At 43.8% G+C, this 24,049-nt stretch overlaps 1 protein-coding gene across 1 annotated transcript in view; it reads right to left on the bottom strand.

Moving 5' to 3' along the window:
* GPD1L (glycerol-3-phosphate dehydrogenase 1 like) overlaps nt 1-24,049 on the bottom strand; it is a 58,110-nt gene that overhangs the window by 10,698 nt on the left and 23,363 nt on the right. The window contains exons 3-5 of the mRNA XM_032861038.1: nt 22,892-23,032; nt 20,949-21,087; nt 5,832-5,944 (exon numbers count right to left, since the gene is read on the bottom strand). Coding sequence (XP_032716929.1) covers nt 5,832-5,944; nt 20,949-21,087; nt 22,892-23,032 — 393 coding nt within the window. The remainder of the gene's footprint in view (nt 1-5,831; nt 5,945-20,948; nt 21,088-22,891; nt 23,033-24,049) is intronic.

Genomic DNA, 24,049 nt, shown 5'->3' with positions numbered 1-24,049 from the left:
CAAGGCAACAAAAAGATACCTGGGCACGGGGGTACTTTGCACAGAGGCCATGAGGCCAATTGTTGGATGAGCCTGCTGAATGGCTAAATTGAAGTTACCATGGCAACATGCCAAGGCCTAGGATCCAAAGGGTGAGACTGTTGAAATGGCTCTCTGCTGTCTCCTGGACTGTCCCATGCCCCCTTCACCACAACATAACCCATTCTGGAGGTTACTTGACCAACCAACTTCAGTGCATCTCTACGGACTTAAATGAGAGATAACGATGACTTCCTTCCAACAAGGGGCTCCTAGACACAGAGGAGGAGAGAGGGATTATTTACGAATGCCTATGGAGCACCCACCATGCACATGGTCTCCTCTAGGTTCTCCTGACAGTCCCTGGCTCAAGTGTCCCTTGCCTCCTGGCCCGCTCACAAAGGTTCCGTGGCTTACTGCGAACACGTCGCTGGTGAGTGACGCCATCCCAGGACCTGGCTCCCTGGGCCCACTCTGCTCCCCGGGCCTTGCCCCTTCCATGGTATGGCAACCTTGGCCCAGCCACTCCCACACCCCACAGGGTCGGAGACCTTCGTGAACCCTCTGCAATCAGATGTTAAAGGGGAGTGCTTCTCTGGCCTGCATGTGGGTTTGGGAGGTAAAAAGGGTAGGGTTAGGAGAAGAACCGATTGGGGGGGAGGGGGATAATAAAAATGACAGCTGACCTTCTTGAATTGCTCTAAGTGCTTCCGGTATTATTAACTGGTTTAATCTTCACAACATTCTGACAAGGCAGGCACAGTGATTCTGCTCAGGAAGAGGTGAGGAAACTCCCACACACAGGGTTATTAAGTAGAGGGGCCACCTCAGATTTGAGATAAGAACTTTCTAACAGGAAGAGCTGACCTCACCCAACCAAAAGGACTTGGAGGTGAAGGAGTGAGCTCTCAGTCACTGGAAGCATCCAAGCAGGAGCTGTGTGGACAAGCCCTGAGCTGCAGACCAATGGTTCTGACCTTTCATGTTACTGCTCTCAGAGCAAAGACAGATGAAGGTGCCCAAGGCGTGGGACCGCAGCAGCTCTCTTGGCCCTTCTGTGATCCCCTCACCGCAGGGCACACCGATGAGGACTACCTCAGTTTCTCCTAGATGGCTGACCTCCCCACGGTGGGGGCGGGGTGTTAGAGAGGAGCAGGAGGCCACTGCAGGGTAAATGCCTCCCTTCCAAGGGGACCCTGGGCACTGATCCAGTTTAATCGCCTTATTATGGATCTTGAAACCCTCTCTCTCTCCCTCTACCACTTAGCACTGTCAAAAGAAAAATAAACACACTGAGCCCGTCAGATCATGTTTGAATAGCATCGAGCAGATGTCCTCTGAGATCGCTCAGCTGTGAAAGTTATCATTATCCACTGTGCATTTAAATCTGCTTTAAACTATTCTGGAGCTAAAAATACCATGATTTTCAGAAGACAGACTTGCTTAAGCCCTTCCCCATTTCCTGGGTTATGGCAATACTCAGAGGCAATCATTCGCCCTCAAGTGCCGTCTTTGCAATTCTGAGCCGGGGTGGGTTGGGTGGGCGCCACTCCTTCCACTCCTAGCATCCCGTGGAAAGAACGCAGAAGTCGAGAAGCCTACCGGTGCAGGACTCAGGCTACCTGCGCGTTAGGCAAACACTCTCACCACGTGGGAGGCAGGGCTCCAGTGAAACCCAGGCAGTAATCACTACTGCCTATACCGGCAGCACACCATCTGATTCTACCCAAGGCCAGCTCCCAGGGCTGTGGGCCTAAGGGAGAATTCTGACTGCAGAGTGTAGGCTGACCCCGGGCCAGGCACTGTGTCAGAGCTTACAGGTCAGGCTGAGGTTCACGCCCACACTGAGCCCACCAGGCTGGGCGCCCTACAGTGATGTCCAGCAGAAGCTTCTGCAATGATGTAAATGTTTTCTGTCTGCTCATCCAACAGAGTCGGCAGCCACGGAGACTCCCTAAAGACTCATGTGGCGACCGAGTCTTTGAAATGGGGGGGGGGGGGGACAGTGGCTCCAAAACGGAACTCTTTATTTTTTTTTAAGTTTTAATTAATTTGGATGTAAATGCAATTGGCCACATATGGCTAGCGGGATCCAGCAGTGTGGCCCTGGCCAGACACTAGGCCTGAGGCTGTGCTTCACCGCGGGATTTCTCTCAGCCAAAGCACTGGGAGAAACTTAGATGCCCAGATATCAGGGGTGCTTAACCTCACTACTGAACATTCCTGCCAGGGAACGTCATGTGGCTGTAACACAGGTTATGGGGTTATCCCCGAATCTACTCTCCTCCTCCTGAGTCAGACAGTCCCTGACTTTCACGCAAGTGTATGGCTAACCAAGGGAGAAAAAAGAACAAAAAACAAAAAACCATTTCCCAACGTCTCTTGCAGCTAGGTACCTTTACAGGATTAAGTACTGCCCACTGAGATGAAGCCAAATCATTACATTGTGACTCCCTAGAACCTGCCTTAAAGGACAGCTATCACGTGCCCTTTTTATCCTTTCTTTTTTCCCACCCTACTGACTGGAAGGCAGACGTGATGACTACAACTCTCGTCGCCATTTTGGAACATGAGGACAAACACCTACCCTTGTGAGCAGGAAGGACTGGGTCCCTGAGATCCTGTGGAATGGAGCTATCACATGGATTCAGGACTTTTATGTAAGAAAGAAATTAAGTTCTACTGTGTTCAGCCACTATTATTTTGGGTCACTGTTAATGAAACCTAATCCCGATAAAGCATCTGTTAAAAATGGTAACACAAGTTGAGCTGTACAGTTATGATTTTTGTGCTTTGCTATAAGGACTGCCACTTAAGGTTTACATTAATACAAACAAAAATACACCCTCAGTGAAAGAAGCCACATGCAGAAAAGTAGATACTGGACAACTCCATTATGAAAGTTCTAGAAAATGCCAACTCCAGTGTACAAAGGCAGATCAGTAGCTGCCTGGCTGGGGTAGGAACTGAAAAGGGACATATGGAATCCCCTAAGGATGATGGAATTGTTCTGTATTATGGAGGTAATTTTCAGGGTATATGCACATAGCTGTTAAATCCCACTGTATTAGGGGGCACCTGGGTGGCTCAGTTGGCTGGGCATCTGCCTTCAGCTCAGGTCATGATCCCAGGGTCCTGGGATTAAGTCTAGCATCTGCCTCCTTGCTCAGTGGGGAGCCTGCTTCTCCCTCTGCCTGCCACTTCCCTGCTTGTATTCACTCTCTCTCTCTGACAAACAGATAAATGAAATTTTTGGAACAAAACAAAACAAGAAACCCCCCTCTATTAGGCACTTTAAATGGATGCAGTTTAATGTATGTGATTTAGGATTAAATAAAGTTGATATTTAAAAAAGGTATTCCCTTACTGGAGATTAACGCAGGTCAGAGATAAAGGAGATTCTGAAGACCATAAAATGCACTACTGCAAAATTATTTTGCATAAAGTTTTTACATTTTCTTTTTGGTTTTATCCTTGTAGTGAGCGGTTTGCTTTTTTTTTTTTTTGTAACTCAAATGCCCTCACGGTTTTGAGCACCAAAAGGAGAGTGTACATTTCTTTGATTCCTAGAATGATTACCAAAGACTGTTAATTTAATGCGAAAGAGTAAAATGTGTCAAACTATTTGAATAGTTAAGATCCAGTTTTTTGTTTTTAAAAGGGGCCGTATACATACCTATACTTGCTAAAAAGACTTGCAAGGGTATAGGGAAAAAAAAAACAACCAGTGGTGATCTTATGATGTAGGGAGTCTTGGTGACTTTCACTTTCTTTGCATCCTTCTGTTGTGTGAAACACAATGAATGTGCACTACTTTTATAATCAGAAAAAAACAACAAACTATTAGTTATGTAATAAAAGAGACGACGTCCCATTCGTCCTTGGTTGGCAGCCTCTGACAAGCGAGGACTTCATTTTATTCAACTGGACACAAACCGAAATAGTTGGGCTGTACACAGGAACCAAAGAACACCAAACTGAGATTCTTGGAACCCGCGTTCACACTCCAACTGTGCCAGTTATTCGCTACATTCGGTGATTTAATCTCTCTGGATCTCTGTCTCCCTATCTGTATGACGGAATGGTTAGACTCAGTTATTGCCAAAAATGCTTGTTTCTCAGTTTTCAAAAATCCCAGCTCTGATGCAAGCCGACAGGCATGATGGTAACTGATCCTGTTTCAAAGGATAGCCAGAGGAAGGATGATAAATGGTCCTCAACCCCCATCTGTCTCTGCACCCCCCACGCCCCACACAAACCAGGCTCTGCTCCGGTAGCAGGATCCACTTAAAGGTTTCCTGCCAACAAAAATGAAAAGCCAATCTACGTTCAGACACAAAACCAGCATGAGGTCCCATTAGCTGAAGCTTTTCCAGAACTCTCCATCTAGAATATCTCTTGTCCCCCAAGCCCCCTTTGTTCTGGGCAGGATCTCACAAGCTTCCCCATCCACCACCAGAAATATCCAGTCACTTAACCATTGTTTTGGACCAACACAGGCTGGTGCTGAGCAATTAGGCATTCATGATGCCCCTGCTGTCAGGTGGTTATTAGTTTAATGAAGGGCTATTAAAAACACATAAAAGTCTCAACCTAAAAAAAAAAGAAAGAAAGGAAAAACCACACAAAGCAGCCAAAGCCAGTGTCTTAACTGTGTATGCGGCCTGCCCAGAACGTGAAAAATGCCCCACACAAACTTTCAGAAACAGGGCCGTGTGCTGCCCCCAGGGAGCCTGAGCCTTTCACTGACTCTCCTTCATAAAATCCTCATTGTACAGGCACATGTGACCACACAAACATGAGACATGAATTCCACAAAGTGGTTTTAAACTCTGATGAGAAAAAAAGGACATATGTACAATCAAAAGAAAGAGCGGGAAGGCATTCGTTGGATTCTCGTCTTTTCAGCATACCTTCTATCTCTGCAATTTTTACCTGACAAAGCCTAAACCCAAGCCAGATTGCCTGACTTCCTGAGGTGCTCAAATTCCTGAAAAGCAGCTTTCCTACAAAAGAAAAGACTCAAAAGTGCCTCAAAGGGGGGTATTCATTCACACTGAGGCTTTTTTGGGGGGGGGGATAAGGTAGCTGATTCCACTGGAAGAAGGATCAGAAAGTGCAACCCAGCTCCCACTGGCTGTTTTCCAGCGTCAGGCCAGAGAGGGCCCCACCACCAAGACTTCCACAGGCCGACTGGAACAGGTCAGGAGCCCACGTGGAAACGCTTCCCTCTAACCTCCCAAGCCGCTGGCCTAAAGAAGCTGCTTCTTTCATTGGCCCATTTCCCTTTGCAGACAAAGATAAAACCATCCTTAGTGCAGCCTTTGTCAGCGGACTACTTTCCCTTAAAAAGAACCAATCAAGCCATCGAACTGAAGGAGTAGTGTAATTCAGAGAGAGGTAAGTCCCTTCCCCACTCAAGACAGTGTGTAAGAGAAATACAAGAATTCACAGGGGGAAAAAACACCCAACAATGCTTCGCTCCCCTGTAAAACTCTACAATCAAGGTACTCTCCATGCTTTTTAAGTATTAATTTTTAAATATTAATTTTCCAAAAGACAAAACACCACACTCCACACCACCCCCCACCCCCAATTTACAAATGAAAGCCAAGCGGAGTGGAAGAGGAAGTCCAACCACCCAGGACAGGCAGGGATAAAACAGGAACTGATAAACAAGGCTCTCAATTCACTATTCTTCCCTCAAGTAGGAGCACAGAACACAGAGCCCACTTTTCAGGATTAGATTTGATAATGCAGACAGCGGCCGATTAGCTTCTCTCCTTGAGCAGAAATAACAAGGCCGACTTTACCTTAAGAGCACCACAGAGTTCGACAGTGTCTGCGTCGTCTACCACAGTAATTCGAAAATTTGGAGTCTGCAGGAGTTCTTTGAAGAGAAGGCCATTCTCCATTATTTTGCTGCCTGTTGACAGGTTAGGAAATAAAGGAGTTAGTAAGAATGCCTACTCTTACAGTTTCGAGTGTTTTTCTTATTACCATAAGTAATGTATATTCATCACAGAAAATGCAGAAAATTCAGGAGTAGAAATAGAAAACAAAAATATTCCGTAATTCTACCACAGATGATCATTAGCAATTTGGCACGCATCTTTAACCTACTCAAATATGAATATACATAGTTCTTCTCAGAACTGGGAATTAACATTTCATAATCTGCTTTTCCCCATTTTGCGGCACAAGTAATTTTCAGTGACATATTTGCTACATCATTTTAAATATCTGCTTTGTGTTTCACTGTGTATGTGTGTTCTATTCTACCTATCTTTTCTATGTTTAATACCTAAAACTGTTGCAACTTTTGCTACCATTAACACTTACGAAGGCAACGTCCATGGTTTACATTTGTAATAGAGTCCCGTTCAAAACCACCCCTTGTCCTTTCCCCTGGGAAAGAGCGCATTCCCTTCCACTCATGTTAGGCTCGACCCCATGAAGTGCTTGGACTCAAAGCAAATGGGGCATATTTCCCTACCCCTTAACCTTGGACTCGGTCATGTGCTTTGGTCAACAGACAGGAGCAGACATCACGCAGGGGATTCTCCCAGCCCACTCATGCAGAAGTGGGGCTGTCGTCCTTCTACCTCTGCCTTCAATGTGACCTGAACATTGCCCAGCTCCCCCTTTGGGCCTGGCAGGAAGATGAGACACACATGGGCGGAGCCACCCAGCCCAGGAGCCCTGGCGGAGAGCATCCTGTCCCCAGGGGACCCACAGGTGTTAGCTGTGCTTACTTCGTGTGCCAATGCGCTTCTGTGATCCATACTTAGCATCACTATGGCAATAGAGAACGGATACAAACATCAACAGCTACGTTCACGGACCGAAGGGGGTAGAAGGAAGGAAATGCATTCAAAGAGTACTGGTTTCGGCTACTGCCACCTCCTGTCCCCTGGGACGGCACCTGGCATGGGATGGAGGCTCTGGAGTTTTTCCTTTGTCTCGTTTTGTTTTGTTTAGGGATTTGGGATTAAAACTAAAACAAACACAAATAAAACTTTACACATAAAGCCTGGTGTGAAACGCTCTAATCGGTGAGGGTGCAAGGGTGGGGCTCGGCTCTAGAAACCAGAGGATTAACTTTCCCAGCCACATCCAGGCCCCCAAGTCAAGTGGCCACACAGAGAGAGCAGAAGGTTCACTGAGGACTACGGTACTGGGGCTCTGCCTGCCTCCAGGTTCCCAAGGTTGTTCCCACACGTGTCTCTGCGCATTACAATCACCTGGGGATCTTTAACTACATCCCAGGCCGATTAAATCAGTCTCCTGTGGTGGAACCCGCATCAGTGGCTTTTCGAGCTCCCCAGCTGACTCCCAAGAACAAGTTTGCAAACTCTGATTTCACCTATTGCGGGTTCAGCTTCCTCAGGAGTGAAACACTATAGCACCCTCAGGACTGTTGTGGGGTTAAAGAAGCAGGTGTGCAAGAGCCTATTAGAGTGCATAGAGGTCCCACAGAATAACGATGGGGAGAGCTGACACCTGCTTATGACTGATGTTCACCATTTGCAGACCTAGGGGGCCCCAGAGAGGTTTATTGACGTGCCCAGGATCAACCTGCTCATAGGAGGCAGAGCCCAATTCTAACCCAGGTGCTTTGGCTCCAGGGCCCATGTTCTCTCTACGCTATGCTTCCTCCTGGGGGTGGGGCAGAGGGGGAGTGAGAGAAACCAGCAAAACCCAAGTAGACGTCACACAGCTGCATTCTTCCAGTGAAGAAGACAAAGATAATTGTCCACCACTACGATTCCATCCCTAAGTAATATAATGTGAAAATAATCCAGGGGAGAGCGGGAGATGGATGACGGATATCTGGGGCTCATGACACTGTTCCACCTCTCCTTTTGCTTTCTTTAAAGAAACTGTCCATAATAAAATGTTTCAAATCTCTACACCCAATCCTTAGAAACACATTTCCTATTCTACAAGTACTGCTTGTAGTAGTACTCCTATTCTATAAGCACTGCTTATTTAGTAGAGTTCTCCAAATATTAGAACTGTGTCCGTTTGAGCCAACTGTCCTCTTCCTTTTTCAAACAGTCCGCCAGACCATGTGGGTGACTCTGTGCAACCCTGTTTCGTCACCTGGGTTGGGTAAATCAACCCCCAGCCTCCACATCATGACATCATTACTGTCCTTCTCCTCCATCCCTCACCACGGGTCACTGCTCAGTGCCTCCAACACAAAGGACGAAACGGAGCTCCACAGACAAGCCCCTCGCTGAGGTCACTAATCCAGCTGTCTGCAGCTAGGCTTGAGCTGCTGCTGTGAGCGGACGGGACCGGCAACACAGGCAGGAAGAAGGGCACTCTCCATCTGCCACCGAGACAGGTAGGGTCGGTCTCCCAGGTCCTCTGCGGCTGCAAATTACAGTGTCCCTGACAGAGGTGGGCTTGATTGACTGCGATCTCACTTTTTCTCATTTGTACTTTAAAAAAATGATTATTTTAAGTCACAGGAAAGCACTCACTGTATTATTACTAATCCTAAGTAGTGAGGAGGGAAGCACGGACCCAGGCCATCTGGTCCAGAACGGGTAATGCCCAACAGCCACGGGGAAAGGCTGCCCCAAACCCAGTATGAACCAAACAGGGACTGTCCCGTCTGTTTCATGCCAAGTTTTAGAGATAATCAACCTATGTAATATGACACCTTCAAACCTTCCATTGTGTGTGTGATTCCATATTTGTGTATGTGCTCGGAAGCTCCACAGGGAGCTTATGTATCCTTGACACTTAGCAGATGCTGGATATGTAACAGGCTTTGAAAAGTATTTGTGAGGTGACAGTAAAAGTAGCCAGTTCTTGAAGTCAGTCCCAAGAATGAAGGGAACTCTCACCGCAAGGGGGCACCACAGTTCACCATTCCAGTTAGAATTTTTACAAGTGTCTGAAAAACAAGGCGGTTTTTTCTTCTTCCTCCACAAAAGACTCCAGTGGGCTGAAACTCCTGAACCTACCATAATTAAGAATGAGTTGGTTGCTAATGTCATCAAGAAAGGAGATCTGGATTAACCACAGCGCCATTATCGAATGCAGGAAATTTAATGTTGGTACAATTATCTAATATACAATTCACATTCTAATCTTTCCTATTAGTACAATGCTGTCTTTCATGGCAACCTTCCCTCCCCCACCCAGGATCCTACTGCATTTGGCAGGCACGTCTCTGGAGTCTTCTTTAATCTGGTACACTCCTTAACCTTTCACTGTCTTTCATGACATTGGCATTTTTTAAGAGTGCAAGCCAGTTGTTTTATAACATTATGTTATTTCCTCATGCTTATTTCCTCATGGTTAAGTTCAGGTTCTATAAAACAATTTAGAAACTATCACCTTTGGGTTTTAGTTTCAATATTTTACTTAATTTAATTCAGGTCACTGTTGCCAAGAGTGACCTGTTGCCAACAGACGTTGCCAATCTACAGAGAAGGCAGTGGACTCACTGGATAAACAGAAGCCAGAGGGAAAGAGAAATAATTTCTGATTGTCTTTACAAAACCAAAGAGCCTAATATGCCCCTACAGTGAACATGGCTTACAGGTACATAAAAATTCTAGCCAGAATCTATGGGTAGACACAGGTTTCAATCAAGGATTAGAGATGGGATCTCAGCCCTACAGAATGATTAGGGCAACCAGCCATTTCCAACCGACTGCCAAGACTGATTGCCAATTTATTACTGGCAAAATAGGACTGAGTTGGAACAACTAGTTAATTTTTTTAAATAAAAGTGATTATGTAATTTCACAGGCTACATTAGAATCACAGCTGGCTAAAAGAATTAACTGTGCAAGAATATAACCTATATATAGGCAGGTATACATACAACCCCCGCTCCGCTGCCCCCGGAAGAATACTTAGAAACTGCTAACAGGGATTCCCTTTGGGAAGAGAGAAGGAAATTACATTTTTTTTTTTTTTAAAGGATGCTATTCCAATTATGTAGGAACATTATGTTTTCAGTCTGGGGAATAGATGTGGAAATTTGATGTGTTTTCCTCTTTTTTATAGAACAATTCCTGTGACAAGAACAGATCACATTTTCCCTTACTTCTTACTGTTCAAAATGTTGGCACAGAAAGTTAGTTAAGAAATTTAATGCTTCTTTATGATAAGAGGGGCTGGCCATTTAATTGAGCCTTAAGGATTTTTTTTAAAGATTTTATTTATTTGACAGATCATAAGCAGGCAGAGCAGCAGGCAGAGAGGGGGGAAGCAGGCTCCCTGCTGAGCAGAGAGCCCGATGCTGCCGGACTCCATCCCAGGACCCTGAGATCATGACCTGAGCCGAAGAGGCTTAACCCACTGAACCACCCAGGTGCCCCAAGGCTGGAGGATGTTTACACAACAGACCTAATTCTTGGCTATTTTGTACTGTGTCAGACTATATCTGTTTCAAAGTGACTAATCTCATGATTTTATATACACAGCTCCAATCTGCTAAACAATTTGCTGAATAAATGAGATCAGCCAGCAAAGTTCACAATGTCTTCAGTAAGGCAGGGTTAGGTGGAGAGCAGACCCAAGACTATTCCCTTCTGCCTCTGTGATTTTTTTTTTTTTTTAAGATTTTGTTTATTTATCTGACAGAGAGAGATCACAAGTAGGCAGAGAGGGAAGAGAGAGAGGGGGAAGCAGGCTCCCCACTGAGCAGGGAGCCCGATGTGGGGCTCAATCCCAGGACCCTGAGATCATGACCTGAGCCAAAGGCAGAGGCTTAACCCTCTGAGCCACCCAGGCACCCCTGGCTGTGTGATCTTGTGAGGTAACTCATTCTTCATCTGTAAAGCAACAGATGGTCTGGGTGATACCAGAGGTTCCGGTTCCTTTCTGCTCTGCTGGTCTGTGATTTTCTGGAATCCCTATGATCTCTATGTGAACAAAATGAGCCCCCTTCCATGCTGAGGAGCTCCAGAGGTGGGACCTGAAATTGGATAAGCCCTTGTCCCTTCATCTTCACAGGAATGAACCCAAGTCAACATCGAGTTAGGAGCCAACTGAAAAGGACACTATTATATGGTACCTAGAGAGCAAGAGCTTTAAGTCAGTCCTGAATCCAAATCCTGGGTAAATCACTATTAACTCCCTGAATCTCGAGTTTCTTAATAGACACCTTAAGATTTGCTGTGGATTTTGTTTTTAACTTTTTAAGAAGTTTTAATTCCAGTTAACATGGTTTTATATTTAGTTTCATGTATACAATATAGTGATTCAACACTTCTACACATCACCCCGTGCTCATCACAACAAGTACTCTCCTTAATCTCTATCACCTATTTATCCATCCCCTCACCCCACACCTCTCCTTTGGAAACCGTCAGTTTGTCCTCTATAATTAAAGAGTCTGATTCTTGCCTTCTTATTTTTTTCCCTTTGCTTGTTTGTTTCTTAAATTCCAGATGAGTGAAATCATATGGTATTGTCCTCCTCTTATTTCATTTAGCATTATACTTTCTAGCTCCCTCCATCCATGTTGCTGCAAATGGCAAGAGTTTGTTCTTTTTTATGGCTGAGTAATATTCCACTATCCATATGCACCACATCTTTGTCCATTCATCAATCAATGGACACTTGGGTTGCTTCCCTAACTTGCCTATTATAAACAATGCTGCCATAAACATAGGGGTGCATGTATACCTTTGAATTAGTGTTCTTATATTTCGGGGGTAAATATCCAGGCGTGTGATTGCTGGACTGTAGGGTAGTTCTATTTTTAACTTCTTTTTTAAAATTTATTTATTTTAGAGAGGAGGGGGAGGAGTAGAGGGGGAGAGAATCTCAAGCAGATCCCACCAGCTCAGCATGGAGCCAAATGCGGGGCTCAATCTCACAACCCTGAAATTGTAACCTGAGCCAGAACCAAAAGCCAGGCGTTTGACCAAGCCACCCAGGCACCCTGTATTTTTAACTTTTTGAGGAACCTCCATACTCTTTTCCACAGTGGCTGAACTGGTTTTCATTCCCACCAACAATGCAAGACGTTTCCCCTTTCTCCACATCCTTGCCAACACCTGCTGTTTCTTGTGTTGTTGATTTTAGCCCTCCTAACAGGTGTGAGGTGGTATCTCATTGTAGTTTTGATTTGCATTTCCCTGATAAGTGATATTGGGCATCTTTTCATGGGTCTGTTGGCCATATGGATGTCTTCTTTGGAGAAGTGTCTGTTCAAGTCTGCTGCCAATTTTCTCACTGGATTATTTGGGTTTTGGATGTTGAGTTCCGTAAGATCTTTATGTATTTTGGACACTAACCCTTTTCGTGATATGTCATCTGCAAATATCTTCTCCCATTCTGTAGGTTGCCTTTTTATTTAGCTGACTATTCCCCTCGCTGTGCAGAAGGTTTTATTTTGATGTAGTCCCAATAGTTTATTTTTCCTTTTGTTTTCCCTACCTCAGGAGACATATCTAGAAAGAAGTTACTGTCTATGCTCTCTTAGATTTTTATGATTTTTATGGTTTCAGGTCTCACATTTAGGTCTTTAACTCATCTGAATTGATTTTTGTATATGGTGTAAGAAAGTGGTCCAGCTTCATTCTTTTGCAGGTTGCTCTCAAATTTTCCCAAAACTTTTTGCCAAAGAGACTTTCCCCCTGCTTTAAAGATTACTTGGCCATATAATGGTGGGCTTATTTTGGGATTTTCTATTCTATGGCATTGATCTATGTGTCTATTTTTTGCATTAATACCATACTGTTTTGATTATTACTGCTCTGTAATATAACCTGGAAGTCTGGAATTGTGATGCCTCCAGCTTTGCCTTTCTTTTTTAAGATTGTTTCAACTGTTAAGAATCTTCTGTGGTTCCGTACAAATTTTAGGATTGTTTATTCTAGTTCTGTGAAAAATGCTGTTGGTATTTTGATAGAGACCCCATTAAACATGTGAATTGCTTTAGGTAGTATAGACATTTTAACAGTTATTTGCTCATCTAATCTTTGAGCATAGAACGCTTTTCCATTTCTTTGTGTCATCTTCAATTTCTTTCACCAGTGTCATAATAGTTTTCAGAATATAGGTTTTTCACCTCTCTGGTTAGGTTTACTCCTAGGTATCTTATTTTTAGTGCAACTACAAACAGAATTGCTTTCTTCATTTCTCTACTATTTCATTATTCATGTATAGAAATGCAACAGATTTCTGTACACTGATACTGTATTCTCCAACTTTACTGAGTTTATTTACCAGTTCTAGCAGTTTTTTGGTGAAGTTTTTCAGTTTGTTTCTTTTAAGATTTTATCTATTTATTTGAGAGATTGACAGTGAGAGAGAGCATGGGGTGGGGGGAGGTCAGAGGGAGGAGACTCCCTGCAGAGCTGGGAGCCGGATGCAGGACTCGGGACTCGTTCCCAGGATTCTGGGACCATGACCTGAGCTGAAGGCAGCTGCCCAACTAACTGAGCCTTTTTCAGGTTTTCTATAGACAGTATCATGTCATCTGCAAATTGTCAAAGTTTTACTTCTTCTTTACCAATTTGGATTCCTTTTATTCTTTTTGTTGTCTGCTGTGGCTGGGGCTTCCAATACTATGTTGAACAACAGTGGTGAGAGTGGACACCCCTGTCTAGTCCCTGATCTTAGAGGAAAAGCTCTCAATTTTTCCCCATTGAGGATGATGTTAGCTGTGGGTTTTTAGTATATGGCCTTTATTATGTTGAGGCATACTCCCACTAAACCTACTTTGTGAGGGTTTTTATCATGAACAGATAGATGTTGTGCTTTGTTGAATGCTTTTTCTTTTTTTTTGCATCTACTGAAATGATAATATGGCTCTTATCATTTCTCTTATTGGTATGATCACATCGATTGATTTGCAAAAACTGAACCACCCTTGCAACCCAGGAATAAATCCCACCTGATCCAGATGAGTAATTTGTTTAATGTACTGTTGAATTTGGTTTGCTAGTACTTTGTTGGGAATTTTTGCTTCTGTGTTCATCAGGGATACTGGCCTATAGTTCTCTTCCTTAGTGGTATCTGTCTGGTTTTGCTATCAGGGTAGTACCAGCCTCATAGAATGAATCTGGAAATTTTCCTTCCTCTTCTATTTTTTTGGAATAGGTTGAGAAGACTCTGTATCAACTCATCTTTTTTTAAAAAATTAATTAATTAATTAATTAATTTGATAGAGAGCACAAGTAGGCAGAGAGCCAGGCAGAGAGAGAGGGGAAGCAGGCTCCCCACTGAGCAGACAGCCCGATGTGGGGCTCGATCCCAGGACCCTGGGATCATGACCCAAGCAGAGGCTTTAACCCACTGAGCCACCTAGGTGCCCCTGTATCAACTCGTCTTTAAATGAAGCCATCTCAGGGGTGCCTGGGTGGCTCAGGTGGTTAAGTGTCTGCCTTCGGCTCAGGTCATAACCCCAGGGTCCTGGGATCGAGTCCCATTATCAGGCTCCCTGCTGAGCAGGGAGTTTGCTTCTCTGTCTGCCTCTGATGATCCCCCTGCTTGTATGCTCCCTCTCAAAGAAATAAGTAAATTTTTTAAAATAAATTTTTTTAAAAAGTAATAATAATAATAAAAAATGAAGCCATCTTGTCCTGAACTTTTGGAGTTTGGAGTTTTTTGATTACCATTTCTTTCTTTGCTGGTTATGGGTCTGTTCACGTTTTCTCCTTATTCCTGTTTCAGTTTTGATATTTCATAGGTTTCCAGGAATTTATCCATTTCTTCCAGGTTGTTGGTCTATAGTTTTTTGTAATATTCTCTCCAAATTGTTTGCATTTCTGTGCTGTGGTTGTTATTTTTCCTCTCTCATTTAAAATTTTGTGTCCTTTCTTTTTTCTTGGTAAGTCTGGCCAGAGGTTTATCAATTTTATTTTTTTCCCCCTCAAAGAAATAGCTTCTGGTTTCATTGATCTGTTCTATCATTTTAGTTTCTATATCATTTATATCTGCTCTAATCTTTATTATTTCCTTTGTTCTGCTGTTTTTATGTTTTGTTGGTTTTTCTTTTTCTAGCTCCTTTAGGTGTAAGGTTAGGTTGTTTATTAGAGACTTTTCTTGCTTCATTGGGTAGGCCTGTGTTGCTATTTACCTCCCTCTTAGGACAGGACTCTCTGCTGCATCCCAAAGGTTTTAAACCTTTATGTTTTCATTTTCATTTGTTTCCATTTATCTTTTTATTTCTTATTTGATTTCCTGGTGGACCCATTCATTATTTAGTAGCATGTTATTTAACCTCTATGTATTTTTGGTCTTTCCATATTTTTTCTTGTGGTTGATTCCTAGTTTCATTAAGGTTGTGGTCAGAAAAGATACATGGTTATGACTTCAACCTTCTTCTCTTTGTTGAGGCCTGTTCTGTTGGCTAATATGTGATCTATTCTGGAGAATGTTCCATGTGTACTTGAAAAGAACGTGTATTTTGCTGTTTTAGGATGGAAATATTCTCAATATACCGGTTAAATCCATCTGTTCCAGTGTCATTCAAAGCCATTGTTTCCTTGTTGCTTTACTGTTTAGATGATCTGTCCACTGATGCAAGTGGGTGTGTTACAGTCCCCTACTATTACTGTATTATTACTAATTAGTTCCTTTGTGATTGTTATTAACGGTTTTATATATTTGGGTGCATAAGTAATTACAATTGTTATATCTTCTTGTCGGATCATCCCCTTTAAGATTATATAGTATCCTTCTTTGTCTCTTGTTACACTCTTTTGTTTTAAAGTCTACTTTGTCTGATATTAAGTACTGTTACTCTGGCTTTCTTTTGACAACTATCTGCAGGATACATGATTCTCCATCCCCTCACTTTCCATCTGCAGGTGTCTTTAAGTATAAAATGAGTCTTTTGGAGGCAGCATATAGATGGGTCTTTTTTTTTTAATCCATTCTGATACCCTGTGACTTTTGATTGGAGCATTTAGTCCATTTACATTTAAAGTAATTATAGTTATGTATTTATTACCATTTTATTACTTGTTTGTGGTTATATATGAAGATTTTCTCTGATTCTTTATTGTCTTTCTCTTTCATATTTTTGCTGATTTTCCTTAGTGATATATTTAGATTTCTCTTTATTTTTTGCATATTTATTAGTGGTTTTTGATATATGGTTATCATTAGGTTTGTATATAGCCTCTTCTGCATATAGCAGTCTATAGTCAGTTGATAGTTGTTTAAGTTTGAATATATTCTTTTCTCCTCTTCTCCCTGTTTTAGGAATATGCTATATCTTATATCATTTTTTTCTTGAGTTGCTTGACTAATTTTTTTTTACAGAAATACTCATTTTTTCCAGCATTTGTGTTTCCTACCTTTATACGGTCACCTTTGGTCTCTCTTTTCTACTCAAAGGGTCCCCTTTAAAAATTTCTTGCAGAGCTGGTTTAGTGATCATGAACTCCTTTAGTTTTAGTTTTGTCTGTCTGGGAAACTGTTTCTCTCTCCTTCTATTCTGAATGACAGCCTTGCTGGATAGAGTATTCTTGGCCTCAGATTTTTCCCATTCAGCACTTTGAATATATCATGCTACTCCCTTCTGGCTTGCCAAGTTTCTGTTGAAGAGTTTTCTGTTAGCCTTACAGGTTTTCCCTTTTAAGTGTCGTCTTTTCTTCTTCTTCTTTTTTTTTTTTTTTTTTTAACATTTTATTTATTTGAGATAGTGAGAGAGAACACGAGACAGGAGAAGATCAGAGGGAGAAGCAGACTCCCCACAGAGCTGGGAGCCTGATGCAGGATTCAATCCCAGGACTCTGGGATCATGACCTGAGCTGAAGGCAGTTGCTTAACCAACTGAGCCACCCAGCTGCCCAAGTTACTTCTTTTATCTTGCTGCTTTTAAGATTTTTTTACTACTTTATTTTGCAAATTTAATTGCAGTATGTTTTGGTGTGGGTCTGCTTTTGTTGATTTTTTAAAGTTTTGTTTGTTTTTTTTTTTTTTGACACAGAGCGAGATCGTAAGTAGGCAGAGAGGGAGGGGGAAGCAGGCTCCCAGCCAAGCAGAGAGCCCTATGTGGGGCTCGATCCCAGGACCCTAAGATCATCACCCGAGCCGAAGGCAGAGGCTTTAACCCACTGAGCCACCCAGGCGCCCCCTGCTTTTGTTGATTTTTTTAAAAAAGATTTATTTTAGAGAGAGAGGAGAGCAAGCAGGCAGGGGGAGGGGCACAGGGAAAAGGAGAGAATCTCAAGCAGATTGCACACAGAGTGCAGAGCCAGATGCAGGGCTTGATCTCATGACCCTGAGATCATAACCTGAGCCAAAACCAAGAGTCAGACACTTAACTGACTGCCACCCAGGGTCCCCTGCTTTTCTTAATTTTGATGGAATTCTCAGTGCCTCCTGGAGCCTGGAGCTGGGTATCTGTTTCCTTCCCCAGATTAAGGAAGTTTTTAGCTATTATTTCTTCAAATAAATTTTCTGTCCCCTTTTCTCTCTCTTCTTCTGAGACTCCTATAATACAAATGTTACTACATTTGATGGAGTCCCTGAATTCCCTCAGTCTATTCTCATTTTGCATAATTCTTTTCTCTCTCTTTTGTTCAGCTTGAACACTTTCCATTTCTCAGTATTCCAGGTCACTAATTCCTTCCTCTGTTTCTTCCATCACACTGCTCGTTCCATCAGGCATGTTTCTCATTTCATTTCTTGAGCCCTTCATCTCTGCTCCATTATTCCTTATCACTGCATTAAGCATCTCTCTCACATCTTCCACTCTTCTCAAGTCCAGTGAGTATCCTTATGATCACTGCTTTAAATTCTCTATCAGACAAGTTACTTGTACTATTTTGCTTAGATCTCTGGCTATGCCTTGTCCTGTTCTTTCATTTGGGATAAATTTCTGTCTCCTCATTTTGTCTGCCTCTGTGTCTGTCTCTGTGAGTGAAGAAAACTGCGTCTTCTCATTTAGTGATGTTATGCAGAGGAGGTCCTGGAGTCCCTGTTGTGCACGTCCCCTGTTCCCCAGAACCTGGCACTTCAAGAGAGCATCCTGTGTGTGTTGCTTAGGTCCTGCTATCATGTCTGAGTCACTTTTCCTTCCAGTGAGGACATTGGCACTGATTCTCTGCCTGCTGTGGGCTGTGCTCTCTGTGGTGTTCATGGGATGCAGGTAGATCTGCTCTGAGAGGATGTACCCACTGGGGAACTTGGGAGCGAAGTGGTGGTGTTAGAAAAATTTGTGTTGGGCCTCTAGTCCTATGCTGGATCTCTTGAAGTGCCACTGTGGCTGGAAAGCTGCGTGGCTGGGGTCATGAGGCTGGGCAAAATGTGCAATGCTGGCTGGGTGCTACGCAAGGAGACAGTTGTGCACCTGGTGACTGGGCAGGGCATGCAAACAGCTTTAATAAAATCTGCCCTGAACGCTGGGCGGAGGCTACAAAATATTTGTGTAGCCCTGCCTTCCGTAGGTGGCTCTGTATTTATGTTGGGGGATGGAGGTGGAAAATGGCGCCTGGCAGTTCCCTCATTTTCAGAGAAGTCCCCCAACATGCTCCAAAATCAGTATGAACAGATCTGTCTCCCATTGGTAACCAACATTGTATAAACTGCTATTTTTATGTTGCCTCTCTGCTCAGGCTGCTGTCTCTTTAAGGGCAGCAACCCAGTCATCACTTGCCCTCCAGGCTCGCCCAGTACTGAGTCAGCTGACCTCCAAAGCTCCAGGTTCCAATTCCCACTTATTTTACAGACTCATGGAATTCAGCCCCTCTCGTTCTTAAAGCCAAATGTTTGCGGATTAGTGTTCCCATGGGAGCTCCCCGGTAGAACAGCTCATTTCTCTGCCCTCTCCATGCACACAGCTCCCTCCCTCCTGTGGGCAGCCTCCCTCCACCTTTCTGACCTTCCTCACTTGTCAGATCAACTTCTTCTCTGTATTAGCCGTGAAGTTCATTCTGCCCACCTCTGGATCTCTCTCTGGTTTACGGACTTGGATGTGGATGATATCTGTTTGTACCTGTGAGACGGGCTGAGCTCACATTTCCTCCTGCTCTGCCATCTTCCCAAGCTCGAGAAATCACACTTAATTCTAATGACACGCTTTCTCATACTGTTTCAATTTTCTTACCTCTGTCTATATATGTCATTTTTATAAATATCCACCTGGGTTGACTAGAGTCCATTTTGTTTTCTTCATTGTATTATTAGCAATACCTCTATTCTCCATAGATAGCAGTTCTCAAAAAAAAAAAAAAGGAAGTTTTAAGTGCACAGATATATGGGATTACTGATGGAATATTATCCAACTGTGAAAATGTATGTAAATTGTCTGTTATATATTAAACGAATAAAGCAATTATAAAGTAGTACATAACTTAACTATAAACATAAATTAATAGTTTACAGACACAAGAACAATGGAAATTAAATGTAATAAATGGTTTTCTTTTAATCATACTTATTTTCCACATATCAATGCAATTAAAAGTAAAAGAGAAATAAGCAAGGGGCGCCTGGGTGGCTCAGTTGGTTAGGCCACTGCCTTCGGCTCAGATCATGATCCTGGAGTCCCAGGATCGAGTCCCACATCAGGCTCCTAGCTCTGTGGGGAGTCTACTTCTCCCTTGGACCTTCTCCCCTCTCATCTCTCTCTCTCTCAAATAAATAAATAAAATCTTAAAAAAAAAAAAAAAAAAGAGAGAAATAAGCAAAATAAGTAAAACCGTCCTAACTTGCAGGCATTTAGAAAAATCCAGAGCTACCGGGGCTCAGTCAGTTAAGCATCTATCTGCCTTTGGCTCAGGTCATGATCTCAGGATCCTGGGATCCAGCCCGGTGTTGGGCTGGATCCTGGGATCCAGCCCTGTGTTGGGCTCCCTGATCAGCAGGGAGTCTCCTTCTCCCTCTCATTCGCCCTCTGCACTCACTCACTCATTCTCTCTCAAATAAATAAATAAATAAAGTTAAAAAAAAAAAAAAAAAAAAAAGAATCAGGAGCTACTTTTTCCCATGCATTCTCTCAGGGCCTCCCTTTGCAAAGCTGCAGGGAGAAATCATTCACATTGCTGGTATGTTTGACAAAGGTGGAAGGAAGTTCTGGAGGGGTAAATAAACTCCAATCTTTCCAAGCATCTGCAAATATAGCAATATTACTTTCCTATCAGTCTTTTCTTTCTTTTTTAAGATTTTATTTATTTTTTTGACAGAGAGAGATCATAAGTAGGCAGAGAAGCTGGCAGAGAGAGGAGGAAGCAGGCTCCTCGCTGAGCAGAGAGCCCGATGTGGGGCTCGATCCCAGGACCCTGGGATCATGACCTGAGCCCAAGGCAGAGGCTTAACCCACTGAGCCACCCAGGCGTCCCTCTATCAGTCTTTTCATATGGTACATGGGCACACGAGAATTCCACAACCCTTTTTAAAAGAAGCAGAAATTTTCACAATACCAATGCTGTGTAAGAGTAGAAAGAGCTTTCTAATTTAGGAAACAAGATGGCCAAGTTCATGCCTGGGTTCTAAACTAGCTATGTGACCTTGGGGCAGGTAACTTGTTCACAGAGTTTTAGATAACTCACCTGAAACAGGTGATTTTTATCGTTCCAATGTTTAGTATATGTGCTGCCAAAGCTTTCAATGGCACTGGAATCCAATGGGGATCAGATACTGGCATTTGTGAGTTAAAAAAAAAAAAAAAAGTTCTGGGTTTTCTAAGGCCAGGGGAGCCCCTCCATGGATGTTATTACCCTCTTCTCAGTATAAGCAACCCTGCATTTTTTGTGTTTAACCTTGATAACTCACTATCTGATCAGGGAAAGTCCAAATGGCCTCCTGGCCTTTACTTCCGTTCTGGAGGCCGTTGAAGCACTTCAGTTCCACAGGAGGACCTCCTTTACATTAAATCCCCGTACCGCTGAATATCCACATGAGAAGAATCCAGTAAATACCAGAAATTGCAAATGTACATTTTAAAACACCGTATCCGGGCTCCCCAGGCCTTCCCACCCAGGCAACCTCACCGATGGTGGTCTCACAAAACTTCTCTGAAGCCACCTCACTGGCAATGTTGGCTCCCATGAGCACGCTGACATCAATGCCCATCTTCTCCCGGATGATGTCGGAAATGAGCTTCAGCCCCTCAGGACCCTCATCTATGCCCTGTAAGGATGTCAACAAGTTAGAGGAAAACAAACCAAATGAAAAAGGCATGACATGGTCGCTCTGTTACTAATGCAGATACAGGCACCCAGCGGGATACACAACTTGAAAAATAGCTCTTCCAAGGGTAACATACATACCGTGTCTGCGTAACAACAAAAGGGGGAAGAAAATGAACATGTGACCACCCAGAACACGGCCTGTACCACTGAAGTCCCGTGTGTTCCTCCCCTAGTCCATACTCCTTCTCACCACTGGTCCCCACCCCCACCAGGGTGAACCACTACCCAAGGCTGTACACATTGTTCCCTTCTCTTCTTGACCAAGTTTTGCCACATAAGGCTATATTCCTAATAATCTGTTACACCGTAATGCCTGCTTCTGAAAGTCTGTAAGTGCAACTGTACCATTCCCCCATGAGGTACCACTTGGTGCTCTACTATCATTTTGCAGACTCATCTATGTGGCTGCATGAACGTTCTGGTATGTTCCTATTTACCACCATGTAGTATTCCAAAATAAAAGTCCACTATTTATTTATCCATTGTATTTATAACTGGAGTGTGAGTTGTTCAAGTCTGCTTCCATAAATATTCATCTGTGAACCGCTTGAGAGAACAAAGTCTCTCCACGGGGTTCTTAACCTTTTTCATGATGTGGCCTTCACTTCTGGCAGTCTGGTGAAGTTTTATGGACTCACTCTCAGAATTTCATATGCATAAAGCAAAATGCATGAGATGACCCAGGAAACCAATTATACTGAAACACAGTTATCAAAATGTTTTTAAAAAAAGAAATCACACAGATCTATGACAAGTCATAAATGCGCTGTTTTATTAATGCAATTAGAAAAAGAGGATTTGGCAGGTTTACCAATGACCACAATTTCAAGGTCATGATCAGCGTAAATGCTACCTTGAGATACCTGGAGGCATTATAAAGTGGAAGGAACATGGGATTTCTGTCGACAACAGAGCCACAGGTCCTGCTAATGTTATAGTTACTGCAAGTCTGGCCTGTGGCTGGCATTTGAAAATGCTCATTTCAGTTAGAAGTTAAAATGAACAAAAATGTAATTTTTCTCCCCCACATTTAAGCCAGGAACTTCCTGAATTCTGTCTAGGGACGCATGGGGGTAGTCTATGAACTTCTGGTTAAAAACTCCCTTTCGGGGGCTCCTGGGTGGCTCGGTGGATTAAGCCACTGCCTTCGGCTCAGGTCATGATCTCAGGTTCCTGGGATGGAGCCCCGCATCTGCCTCAGCATCCCTGCTGAGCAGAGAGCCTGCTTCCCCCCTCTCTCTGCCTGACTCTCTGCCTACTTGTGATCTCTCTCTCTCTGTCAAATAAATAAATAAAATCTTAAAAAAAAAAACAAAACAAAACAAAAAAAAAAACACTCCCTTTCGAGCATGTACCCAGGAGTGGAAATGAACGAGGATGCATTTCCCGGCAACACAAACCACCGGTGATTCCCAGGATGCAGGCTGAGACCCGTGTCCTGGACAGGTTCTTTCTGACAGCAAGGTTCACCCAGAGAAGCCCATCCTCACATCACTGCCAAGGCTAAAACCCTCTGTGATAGAAAGCAGCCCTCGCCTGAAGCTGAGCTCAGGGAAGCTCCTGGGATGTGTCATCAATTACCTTCTAGGAATCTTTAAAAAAAAACAAACCCAGAAAACAAAAAAGTGCCATAGCCTCCCTTTCAGCTCCTACTTCCAACAAACAGGAGTGAGAGGAAATAAAATTTCCCTATAACTGAAGTCCAGCAATGCTTTTTCTGCCTGGGGTCAGGGGCCAGTTACCTTGATGAGGGTGATGCCCAGTGCTTCCTTGGGTACTCTCCCGGTGATCTCGTCACAGATTCTGTGAATGAACTGGTGGGGAATGACAAACACTAGCAGGTCTGCGTCCTGTACCGCCTCGCTGAGGTTTGGGACAGCGACCTGCATGACAAGGAAGAGGAAACGGTTACTCGTATGCCCAAATATGCTTCTCTGGATGATTTCAATCACTGACCATTTATAGATGCCTACTGTGTGCAGAGCACTGGGCAGTGGACAGGAAAGGCAAGTGTGCCGTGTGCTCGGCCTTACCCTTCAGGACACATGTGAAGTTAGAAGGTCCTGTCTATTGCTTCCCAGCTGGGCAAGTAACTTCGATTCTCCATGCCTCAGTTTCCCTACTAGGAAAAAGCAATCCTAATACTGTGGGAGTTGTTCTGTGCTGCTCTCCCAAACCCCCAATCCACTTTCTGCCCTTCTCTTCCCTGCTGTGTTCCCTGGGGAGCTGCTTTCCTGGACTGTTTTCCCTAGGGGCCTTGGCTCTCTAAAGCCAGTTGGACTCAGCCAAAGTGGGACACTGCTAGGAGATCCAGGGTGGGAGGGGAGACAGGTCAGGGTATTTCTCACCCTCCAGGGGTCATTCTGGCCCAGGCTCACGGGGGTGCTGGCTCGGCTTCATTCCACGGTTATAACCTCCTGACAGGCAGCCTTTCTTCTAGGTCTCTCAGCTCTGGTCAGGCTGCTTTGGTGACACAGGTCTGTCCCCTTGCCCCTTCGGGGAGGTTAAGATTTCCTGCTGTCGCTAAACTCTGGTTACTCCAGGAAGTCCTTCTGGCTCCCACCACTCTGCCCACACCTCTGTCAACAGCTGCATGCTAAACTCTGCTGGGTAACGCACTGGGAGAGCGCTCTCATGAGAGTAAGTGATACAGATCGTGTTTTGTACCTGGTATGCACTTAATACGTCGGCACTTATGGTGGTTTCTTTCCCTCAGATAAATATGAAAATGGGTTTTAGAATTTAGCATGGACAAAGAAATGCACACACATCTGCAGGCAGAGGTGGGGGGGCACGTGGTCTCTCACAGAGATTGTTTATTGTTGTCCAATGTCCGTTCTCCCCTTCCTCCTTAGCACAAAAAGCCTCAGTGTGGAGCTCATAAACTCCTAGAAGGAAGG

The sequence above is a fragment of the Lontra canadensis genome, unplaced genomic scaffold (assembly GCF_010015895.1).
Source record: "Lontra canadensis isolate GAN:19392208 unplaced genomic scaffold, GSC_riverotter_1.0 scaffold20, whole genome shotgun sequence".
NCBI classification, from domain to species: Eukaryota; Metazoa; Chordata; class Mammalia; order Carnivora; family Mustelidae; genus Lontra; species Lontra canadensis.
Note: the sequence above shows the minus strand (reverse complement) of the source record. Positions and strands in the feature narration are given on the sequence as shown.